Raw genomic sequence first — 12390 nt, forward strand, 5'->3', positions numbered from 1 at the left:
TAATGAATGCATGCTTCTTAAAAACTATACGATTGTTGTTACATAATCAAACAATGCATATGTATGTCTATAATATTTCTGAATAAATAGAATTCATAAACATGAATTTAATATCCAATTTAACTTTGTAGCTCTACAAATTCGAAACATTAGAGGTGTAAGTATTACGAACTTTTTACATTTCTTTTCAATGATACAGGCTTCTGGATAGTGGAATTGTTAAAAACAATTTAACAAGGTTTGGAAGATAATTGCTTACACAGAAAAGATCTTATTTAATGCGTTGTGTGTTTTGTACACATAACATTATTATTCTGATCAACTGATTTCTCACAAATCAGATCAATTTAAACATATTGTACTATCCGACCCAAATGAATAAGGGTAAGAAAAAGTACCACATCTTCAGATCCATCGGTCAGTTATATGCAATCAGACGTGTGTGTGTGTGTGTGTGTGTGTGTGTGCGTGTGTGTGTTTCAGTGTGTAGTTACTGTGACATTACCTAAAATAGATGGTAACCTCGAAATAGCAGTTAGACCAATGGCAGCTGACACAGTGAACACGTAACGTTGTGTCAATGCCAGAATTCGATTCTAGTACATGTAAAAATCTATTCTATTGAGATTTGTCGTAAAATGAAATATGAATTATAGATTTATAATAACACACATGAATAATGCGACACAGATTACTGAAAGTAAAAGCACTTATAGATCTGCAATGTGAAATATTTATAAATATTATCAGCAGAGCAAGATTTTGGAAATCCAAATTCAACTTGCGTAGATATGTGTCCAGAACGTAAAGGCCATAATCAACATGAAATATAAAAAAGGACAAAGTAAAAACATACACTTACATTATAATTTATTTTCATTGTTCAGTTTCTTGACGAACAAAACACCCGTTCTTTGATTTTCATTTGAAATAAAACAAGTATATTACAACAGTTTGGATTGTACATAATGTCTGCTTCTATATTTAACAGAAACAATACCCCTACCTGTGACTGTCCTAGAAACAGAACGCGTGTTCTACCACCATAACGCTTGGCTCTACAGTCATCACCAGTATACTGGTCACTTCTCTATATAGATGCTGATAATTGATGGTCATTGCACAATATGTCTTTGGCATCAGTTTATGAGGCGTTCAGGTTGCTGGATAAAGTCTGGAAGATTTTATCTCTCTGATAATATGTTGGCATAACTGATGTTGAGTTCTTCAACCATAAACATAGCACTTTCTCTGTGGGAGATCCCAGGAAGTTCGTTTACATATGCACTATGGGCTGGTTCAGTATTTTGCGATGTTCTAATGTTAATGACTTTGGTGAAAACATTTGGATTTTTCTCCAGAGACAGATGACGTCCTTCCAAATAGTTTCTCAGGAATATTACAGTTTTTATTTGATAAAGAATCTGTGAGTCACATCAACTGTTGTGACGTCCCAGGACGCGGGACAGTCTGTTCGGACCACACGTCTTCTCACCTCTAATCTGAGAGAAACTCGAGCCGTGCTGAAGACGATCATCACAGTCTCTTCACAATCTGCCATCACAGGTTTATTATGCTGTTGTCTATCGCCTGTCCACCTCCGATGTCTTCCCAGCCGGAGCTGACCCCAGACCATACACAGCCTCCCTCCACTTACTCGCGGCCTCGGGGGAGAGGGATGATCCGGGTAGGACCACCGGGTATGTAGAGCTGAACATGGGGTAGATGTAAGTAGTGTAGGTATCCCACCCCGCGGCCGATGTGGCGTGGAACGCGCTCTGACGGGAACGCCCTAAGGTTGACATAGGCCATGGGAGTCCTTCGGGTCGCTTTGATACAGAATCTGGACTAGGGGTTTTGTCTGACTCCTCTATACTGCGACATGGGGATGGAGGGGGACTAGTCGATGTCGCCGGGGCTGAAGACGTCTCACGACGTAAACTAGTCGCCCCATCACAGCTCTCCCCAACACCTTGGTCCTCGCTATCGGTATTACAGATGTCCAGCGCTTCTCCATCAGAAACAATGTCTATATGAGCGTCACTCTCGTGGTTAGGGTGGTGTGCGGGTTTGGGCAATACTGGAGGGTGGGGAACGGGTTTGATTTCGGGGGCAAGGAGACTTTCGACATCAAACAGTCTTTTCTTCACAGGCTGGACCACTATAGGGACGGGAGGCACCTGAGGTCTCTCGGCACCCTCCTCCACCTCAAAACTTCCGTCTCTCATATCTTGAGCGGGCGACTTGGGTCCCCCCTCCGCGTCCTCCTCCTTCTCGTCCCAAGTTGCCTGTGGAGTTGGGGACGGACTGGGACTGTCCTCATCATCGGGGACGGCCAGGCCCATGTGTTTACGGACTTTCCTTTGAGCACGTCTCCTTCTGAAATCTCCTCTCTGGAAATCGTCAATGTTGGCCGGATGGACAGCCCAATAGTGTCCTTTGCCATTAGCACTGCGGCCTGCTTTGATAAAACAGTCATTTAGTGATAGGTTATGTCGTATACTGTTTCTCCAACCAGGTCCTCGGGTTCGAAAATAAGCGTAATTATCCAGAATCCACTGATAAATGTCACTAAGCACGAGTTTCTTGTCTTTGTGGCTTAGGATCGCCATAGCGATGAGTCCGATGTAACTATGACTGGGCTTCGGTTCTTCTTGGATGTACCTTGCTCGTAGGTCGTGTTTGTACAGGTATGCTTGGGTATACGGGTCAGCAAGATGGCCGTGGTAGGGACTGAGTCCTAGTGGAGACGGATATCCTCGGAATCCATACTGAAGTCGGGCACCATAATCACACAGCTGAGATCTTTGGAAGTCCAGTCCAGGCAGATGGGTGACCCCGGTCGGAGAAAACGGAAAATATGGAGTCGGGGTAGGTATCTTCAAGCCGTACGGCAGCAGCGTGCTTGGGTTGGTGTTGCACATGATGGCGGACGTCTTGGTCTCACACGATCGCTTACTGCTTCTAACGTTTTCCCAATGTTAGTACACTGCTTATAAACTTCATGAAAGCGTTAAATAATTTGGCTCGTCAGTTTCACCACATTTGCCGGCTATGGACCGCCCCCTAATTGATATTCATATGTGCCAACGCTGGGAGGGCCTATCAGCAAGAGCCGCGCTCTCATTGGTCGATGATGCAGAACAATATTATAATGAGCTCCCAAGCAGACGACATCTTTCTCACGGCGCAGTTAGCCGAGAAAATCTGGATAAATCTGTTGTGATGTGACGATGATACGGGTAAACTGTAACCACCTAGCTCAAACACTCTGATCCGAGGTGTTAGGTCTTGCTTTCTCTTGAACTTGCAGTTTTGTGTCTCCATCGATGTGTCAGCGCCGGATTTGTGCCCCTTGAGATCGCCACCCTCTATTTCCAACAGTTTTCTCCTATGTGTGTATTGATACCATGCAGAACAACCGTTGCGATGTTTCGTAATTAATAAATCAGTAGTTATTAGTAATTAGTTGCTGCCACCTCTTGTATTTGCAAACTGCTAGGCTATTGTCACGACACAATTGGTTGCGCATCCCGAGTTGTACAACAGAACAATACTGTTTCATGATTGTGTCAGATCTAGACCCAGGAGATCGTGCTGAGTGGGGTGGGGAGTCCCAGAAGGAGGGTGGAGGGGGATGAGAGCGCGCACTGGGAGGGAATGGAAGAGTTTAGGAACACGATGAAGGGTGGGGGAGGTGAGAGCTGGTAGTCAGTAGAGATGGAGGATTCAGCTCCTAAGATGTCGGCCAGTAGGGGGTCGGGTTGGAGGGTCTGAAGCTAGCATGGGAGGGGTGGGAGATGTGAGTCGACAGGGGTAAGGGGTTGGGGACTCGTCAACAGGATGAGGGCTGGGGGAGACATCTCATCGTAGCAGGTTTGTCGCAGGTCTCACTGTGAAGCTGCGTTGTGCTTTGATTAGCTCTTCAGCTTTCCACCCCGGTGCGGTTTTGTTACGGAAGCAAAACTTCTATTTTGTTGTGCGTGGGTTAATTACCGCCAGTCTGTTTGCCATGGTAGGGAGACTTGAAGTTCCTTAAGAGTTACTCACACTGTCATCTTGAGCACTGGGGACAGGACGACAGGTCCGCTGGAAATTATGATAACTTTGAGGGGAAAACGCCACCTGGAGGAACGAACCTCTTTTCACCCAGCCTCTTTTGTTTGTTACACAGCCTCTGAGAGGGATCTCGAGCTGGATATACCCCTTTGTTTTGTGTCCACATGTCCCCAACTCTGATTTCGATTAAGATATGTATAAATTTACCTGCGACCGTCTCAACACCAGGCGCCGCGGTAGCCTGGAGATATTTTTCCTCTGTCATCCGTAGCAGTCGAGACAAGAATGCTATCCACTTATAGTGTTTGTTACAAAGTGCAGATAGTATCGCCCACACCAGCTTGTTCGACATACCTGTCATTAGACGATAAATACACCCTAGAAGAAATAACAATAATACAATTTAGAATCCAAGATTTAATAAAATGTACAGAAAAAACACTCGTTAATTCTAAGACTATGGGACTATTGAAAATACATCGAGTTACGCGTAGTTCGAGTTAAGTGGTATGCCGGTTTACCACCATGATGTGGAGTTATATGGTATGGCGTTATATCGAGGTACTGCACTGGCAACACTGCTGACAGTTAATAGTCCATTGAAAAGGATCATAACAAAATGTACTGAGTGAAATTGAATAACGAAAACTATTTTTGCAGAGATAAAATGTTTATATGAATAAACAGAAACACTCGAAGTTGAAGATTATATCAGCTCCAGCGACCTTCTTCAGGGTATTAGTCTTGGAGAACAAAAACAAAAACAAAAAAAAAAGAAAAAGAAGAAAAACTGGGAGAAAAAAAGACAAAGAAACAAATCGAAATTAAACAAAACAGAAAGATAAAAATAAATAAATAAATAAATAAATAAATAAATAAAATAATAATTAAAAAAAACCCATAATTTTTTAACGTTTGTTTTTGCAGGATGATTTTTTAAGTTGCACTGTACAAACTAAGTTAGGGATGTTGGTATTTTCTGTGTGGCAATAAATAACTACATCACCAGTGTTAGTTTCACAATTTACATATATCCCTAACTATTTTTGTGGAGTATATAATGACATATGACGTTTCATCAAACTACACACTGTGTAGCTTCTTTCATCACCCTTTATGATTAGTGACAAGAAAGCATAGTTATTTCTTTGATAATGAAGAGGAATTGTCCTGTTCTGTCATTGGTCTCACGTACATGGTCCCGCCACTATGATTATTGACGAAATCATTTGTGAAGAGTTGTGTACCTTTACGTTGCCAGGATCCACAAATTCGATTCCACGAGTATGACCTGTGTCTTTATAAATATCAAACAACACATGACGTCTCTCTCTTTATGACATCGCCTGATTTCATTAACGACGCGAATGATCCCTGTCAAGATGTGCATATGATACAACACATGACGTCTCTCTCTTTATGACATCGCCTGATTTCATTAACGACGCGAATGATCCCTGTCAAGATGTGCATATGATACAACACATGACGTCTCTCTCTTTATGACATCGCCTGATTTCATTAACGACGCGAATGATCCCTGTCAAGATGTGCATATGATACAACACTTGACGTCTCTCTCTTTATGACATCGCCTGATTTCATTAACGACGCGAATGATCCCTGTCAAGATGTGCATATGATACAACACATGACGTCTCTCTCTTTATGACATCGCCTGATTTCATTAACGACGCGAATGATCCCTGTCAAGATGTGCATATGATACAACACTTGACGTCTCTCTCTTTATGACATCGCCTGATTTCATTAACGACGCGAATGATCCCTGTCAAGATGTGCATATGATACAACACTTGACGTCTCTCTCTTTATGACATCGCCTGATTTCATTAACGACGCGAATGATCCCTGTCAAGATGTGCATATGATACAACACTTGACGTCTCTCTCTTTATGACATCGCCTGATTTCATTAACGACGCGAATGATCCCTGTCAAGATGTGCATATGATACAACACTTGACGTCTCTCTCTTTATGACATCGCCTGATTTCATTAACGACGCGAATGATCCCTGTCAAGATGTGCATATGATACAACACTTGACGTCTCTCTCTTTATGACATCGCCTGATTTCATTAACGACGCGAATGATCCCTGTCAAGATGTGCATATGATACAACACATGACGTCTCTCTCTTTATGACATCGCCTGATTTCATTAACGACGCGAATGATCCCTGTCAAGATGTGCATATGATACAACACTTGACGTCTCTCTCTTTATGACATCGCCTGATTTCATTAACGACGCGAATGATCCCTGTCAAGATGTGCATATGATACAACACATGACGTCTCTCTCTTTATGACATCGCCTGATTTCATTAACGACGCGAATGATCCCTGTCAAGATGTGCATATGATACAACACTTGATACAACACTTGATACAACAAAAAGAACCAACGTTACACCTTGTTTCCAGTCATGAAGATAAATCCAGTGGAAATATACCAGTAACAACAGCATGAATGGATGAATGAATGAATACAAATGCCAACCAAACAAATCACTTAACCACCGCATTCTGTATTTTATAAATCACAATGCTCTATGTATTTTTGGGAAATATTTACATATGACTGTCGCTGTTTAGACAGATGTGTCACATACCTGCATATCGGGTACAGACTCCTGTGTCAATAAGCCATTAAAGTGAGAAAGGCTTCATTCAAAGTAGTAGTCAGTCGATTTCTCAGTTTCCATATAAGTGTTTCAGTTTTGAAACAATATCTATTAATGGCCATTATAGAGAAATGTATATGTTGAATAAATTAAGGTGTATATTTATTATAAAGCTACATCATTATTGCGATGAATCAACACTGTTCCCGATTCCTGAAAACATTTGTACTATACATATTATAAATAGAATTATGTTTGTATCTTGTTCTTTATGTACAAAACAAATATGTTAATATCGTCTAACGTTCACGTTTTACGGCTGCGGAAACATAATACAAAATAATGTCGAGGCTGTGTTGGTGTAAAATACTGGTATCTAGGACAATATTTCACGCTAGTTTAATGTAAACTTTATCCGTCTATTCATACATGATTTTTCACTTGCGTAAAACTCTCATCTGTTGTCATTGTACTACAATGTCCAGAATTCCACTAGCATCTACTATCCGACTGAACAGTTTCTCTGAGTGAAATGTGATGTCAGGCAAGGTTATGCATAGATCATTAAGTATAAACCGTGTTTCCTACTGCGGCGGTGTAGACAAGCTGACTCACTGTCAAACATTTATCCGTTTCAATGTACAAAAGTAAATAAATAAATAAAATAATTTTTACCAGAATACTAATACACCTTGATCTCAGGAGATACAACGGCGGCGTAAGTATGCCTGCCTTCGTTGTCACCTTTCCCTGTCACATTTGTTTGGAGACAAAAGGGGCGAGGAGTGGGGAGAGTGTGGGGAGTTGAGTTAAGGGGGTCTGTAGGAATCAGCTGGCGTTGTGTCCACTGGTTTACCCAATTACTGCGTCCTGACCCTGTGTTGACGGAGTAGTTGACAATGCACATGTTAACGTAGTAACGTAGAGACAGAGGAGGCCTGCAGGCCTACCCATGCCTAATATACCTAGCATGTCGGGAATACTAACTGAAGACCCCAGGGGCAGAACCTCACGATAAGGTGCATATTTGGTTAAACCGCATTTGCATTCAAAGATTAATTTTTGCTTTACTGCTTTTGAGGATGAAAAATGAATACATTATTTGGATTATTCGTATGTACAAAAAATTCGCGGAGTAAATAACGTCAACAGTGCTAAATGATCTTCCTGATGTGGAAGCAGATGTTGACCAGTATGACGTCACCATGCTGACCAGTATGACGTCACCATGGTGACAGGAGAGAGAAAAATGTGTAACACATTTTACCCATATGAGAATCGAAGCCGGACCTTAGGCCTGAAAAGCGAATGCTTTAACAACTAAGCCGTGTCCTCTCTTCATCTGTCAGTGAACATAAAATGTTTTATCACTTCTGTCATTCCGAGAACGCATTAGCATGATGACCGTGATGATGATTATTATGATCGTTGCCACTGAGCCGATGAATGGTGGTCTTATAATTATTATCAGCAGGAAAATTTTATTTTGAATATCGATACCGTTATCGGTATTTGTCGTCTTCATCTAGTTATTAGCATCTCGTGCTGAAGCTTCAATGACGAATCTCTCTCATCGTTGTCCCCTTGTCATGGGGGCTGGTGGCGGGAGGTCGGGGGAACATGACAGTCGGATGTATTCACAGATTGAGCAGAATTTTAATTAGAAAATTCATTGTCATATGATGTCGGGAACGTATTCTAAAGAAAGGCTTTGGTTTATTGCCTTGTATTATAGCAATACTCACACCTTAGATCTGGTCTGTCACGTGATAATGCTTGTAAGGAGGAAATACCACCACCAGTGAACTACGCGATGTTGTCAACAGTTAAAAATTGTTTTTTTGACTAGTGAAAAATCAGCATGGAGGTTTCTATTTAGAAACATTCTTTATTGCATAAGATAATATAATCATGTGTTTGATGTCCTAATGGAACCATTTTCTATTCAGCCCAGTTGATGATGTGATGGTTTCATCCATTTGTAATTCACATTAGATGTACAATGGAAGTGCATAACCAACTATATTATATGCAGCAATGACATCAGTACGTTTTGACTTGTAGAATAATATCTTATATTGGTTTTACTGACGGTCAGCCGTGTAATTGCTGTAATTCGCACCTCTGCACTTACTCTTATATATAGAAGGATAATTACATGAAAGTGTAATCTAGACCATGAAACATGTACCAACACCAGGAGGTCTGGGAATATAAATTGCACAAATTGCACGTGCATACCGCCATAGTTAGCAAGGGACTATGTAGATAATTCCTAATAAAGGGAGGCAGATGCATTGCTTAACTAATTGAAGGCAGGCGAACTTAGAAAAGACGATGACTTTGTTTAATTTGTTGTTGTAAGAATATTAGATCACTATAGCGACCCTGGTGGTTGAGAGGGCTTGTAAAACATTGCCCGCCATCGTGTTCTAATACAAGTAGCCGATGTTCTTCACCAAGAGGAACCGATCGTTCGACCAGGCATACACCGTCTGTATCAGACATTAACGGGATACTGGCAGGGGTTCTATCAACATAAATATTCATAGAGGTGGTAGCGTAGCTTGTTTGCTAAACAATTCTCTTGCCACATCGCATACTCGGGTTCGATTCCCAAAACATGAACTGTATGGTGGTTGATATTGCTTGAATATTGCAAAGCGCCACTGACTCTAGAGCCCATCTCTGTTAGTAAGGTCGCTTCAAGTCAAATATGTATGTATAAGTATATATATATCAGCCTCTTATTGATTTCCATATTAAGTCTTACACATAAAAGGGAAGATTCCTTTTCCAGATTGTATAAATTGAAGCGCTTTCCTTAATATGGACAAGGTTGGGGTCACCGAACCTATAAGAGCACCGACCCTAATTAACACTGAGACAACCGATATCGGTTGGCTTGCTGACTTGGATGATACTTGTCGTGCCGTCCAAATTGGATAGATGGATGCCGTCATTTACTGGACTGTCTGGTCCAGACTAAAGTTTGGACATACGGACGTCATATGGCTGGAACAGGACATATGTGACGTCAGACAGAAAACAACACAAAACAAAGACAACAACGACGACAACAACATCAGCAATAAAACCCAGCCAACCCTATATAGCGCACCGTGCCTCATACAGTCGTTGGAATCAAACGTGTTCGATTCCCTGTAAAGGGGAAAGGTTGCCCTAGTTAGCGCATTTGTGCAATACCTTAACAATGTGAAAATATGAAAATGCATGATTGCGTAATGAAACAAATCTTCCAGTTTTGAAACATAAAACACCTGAAATGAAACAAAGCACTCGAGACTGGTCACTTATACTTCAATACTACAATACTTCACGGAAATAAATATCTTACAAATATTAGAAGGCACAATTGTTGACACATGCGAGCACAACATATATTATATACGCCTAACATATAAACCCTACTGACATATAAAACACGCGCTGACATATAAAGCATCAGGAGAAGTCTTGAACCACTCATTTTTGTCACACAATACTGTCGTTTTGATTTACATGTGAACATAAGCAAAAAAAGAAATCTTCAAATAGTATTGTTTTCCCTTGAAGACATCGAGGTCAAGTTTAACAGGTCTCTGACAATTGTCATTGTGACGTTACGCCACTGATCACGTCCTGATTGGTGGCACGTGCACATGTTACAAACGAGAGGTATATTTGTTTACATCGTATTTGAATAGCCCATGTAACCACTTTGTAGCCACTACCCACATTATCTATGTCCTCATCACCCCCCGAGCTTCCAGGCGGACGGTCGCGTGGCAGATGTGTCCACTATCACATGTTCCGACGTCACCTTGTCACTCTCACTACAAACCACTGACAAACATGGCGGCTAATTTCCAGATAGCGCCATGCACATATCTGTAGATTCATCTTACTGACACGGACTCACATTGTCCTTTCAGGGGTAATTTGGCAACATCAGTACCCACACCACAGGCTGGTCAATTATTGCTTCAACTAATTCGTTTTACTGTCAGATTTCGAACACGTTGAAACAAGCATTATAGAATCTGCAGCAACCTTTTGTCACACCGAACACTTATTGTGTACTCTATCATTTGAATAATGTATTCTTCGTGATTTTTATCTTCTAATGTAGAGGATATTCCCCCCTCACGTCCTCTTCCTACCTATCTTTTCTCTCTGTGTTTGTTCGGTCTCCTGTATGTGTGCATATATTAATACTACAAAGAAATATTGTAGATCCAGTTAGAGCAGTGTTAAAAAGTACACAACACAATGCAGAATAATACGTCCTATTCGTTTCAACAATAATATCGTACATGCGACCCACCTAATGTCGATGTTAATTACAATGTGGAGAATACGAGAATCAGTCATAAAGGACGGTATCGTAATTCTTAAACAAAAGAAGAGCAAAATCCGCTGAGCATTATAATTTTTATTTACTCAAATATCAGTTCTTAATATCTCTCCGATATTCTAAAAAAGAGACTGTTTCAATGTTCACACGTAATTCCTGGCAAAGAAAGACTCATGCCTTTGTCCTTTAATACTTACAAAAAAACTAACATGATATGAGAAAAGCCATTTACTCCAACACGGAAGATTAACTGAGAATTGGTGTAAAAACTTGCCAGTAGGATGAACGTATTGTGCTCAGTGATAAATGTTGGCATTCAAGCTACACCCGAACTGGCATTACTAAGTATAATATATGAATGCCTTGTTGCGGGGTCGTGAAAATATAATGTTGATGTATGACGCTAATACCCAGGAAAGCTGACATGTTCTGATTCGAAGAACGAAAACGAGTCTTGTCACCTGACCAGTGTGTAAATCAAACCTACAGTAGCAACGTGAGACAAAGCTTGTTAGGGCACAGAGATTGTTCACTTGACAGCGTATGTGATGTTTATGCATTAGAATTAGTTTTTGTTAATCTCCTGCTACCGATCTCCGAACATAGATCCCCTTAAATTGCCAGGTGAGCGTCCCCCGGCTCGTGTCGGCAGGTAAGCCGCCCTCGTTGACTGGTTCACGGCGTAAGCTACGCCTGCGCGACATCTACGGCCTGGACATAAATCGTCTTAACCGGTTCCAGGTCTAATTATCCTGGGATGGAGTCGTGATAAATCTTATCAAACAAAGAGGACTAAGTTCGGATGACTTGACTATGTCAAGCTGTATTTTGATTCGATCTGCCATCATTCAGCATCGATAACATTTTCCTTCTCGCGTCGATACACTTATATCAACTTTGTAACAAACGCTCAAACAGAGCCTGCTGTAAGGGGCTCGCGTCTTATGACGTCACAAGGCACGCGCCGCGCGGATGCCTTGGGCAAGAGCTTTAAATGATTACAAACGGCAGCCATTATGCGCTCGTTAGTTTAGCAAGGCACGTGGCTAGTAATCCGGCCAATCGGTCGTGTAATTGATGACGATCCTTAGCAGAGCTAACGGCAGTGGTACTAATCCCAAAGTAACGATATAATGAGCTAAAGTACCTTGTCCATGAAGCGAAATTGTCAACATCCTTGTAATTTCTGATTTCTCGTTCTGCAGCTCAGGAAAATAAGAGCAAATCCCTTGAATGCACTGAGTAGCAGGCAGGGGCGAGCAGGCGATCTGACCAAATCAAAAGCGAATTTGAGAAATTGAAGCATTCTGGCCCCTGTGCTTG

The 12390-nt window shown here is 41.4% G+C and overlaps 1 protein-coding gene across 1 annotated transcript; it reads right to left on the minus strand.

Annotated features, from left to right (window-relative positions):
• Positions 1 to 853: 853 nt before the first annotated feature.
• Positions 854 to 2996, minus strand: LOC137278673 (forkhead box C1-A-like). The gene has a single exon (XM_067811180.1). It carries the CDS (start codon positions 2922 to 2924, stop codon positions 1584 to 1586), a length of 1341 nt encoding a protein of 446 aa, XP_067667281.1. The 5' UTR covers positions 2925 to 2996; the 3' UTR covers positions 854 to 1583.
• Positions 2997 to 12390: the final 9394 nt, after the last annotated feature.

Source organism: Haliotis asinina, chromosome 3, assembly GCF_037392515.1.
Source record: "Haliotis asinina isolate JCU_RB_2024 chromosome 3, JCU_Hal_asi_v2, whole genome shotgun sequence".
NCBI classification, from domain to species: Eukaryota; Metazoa; Mollusca; class Gastropoda; order Lepetellida; family Haliotidae; genus Haliotis; species Haliotis asinina.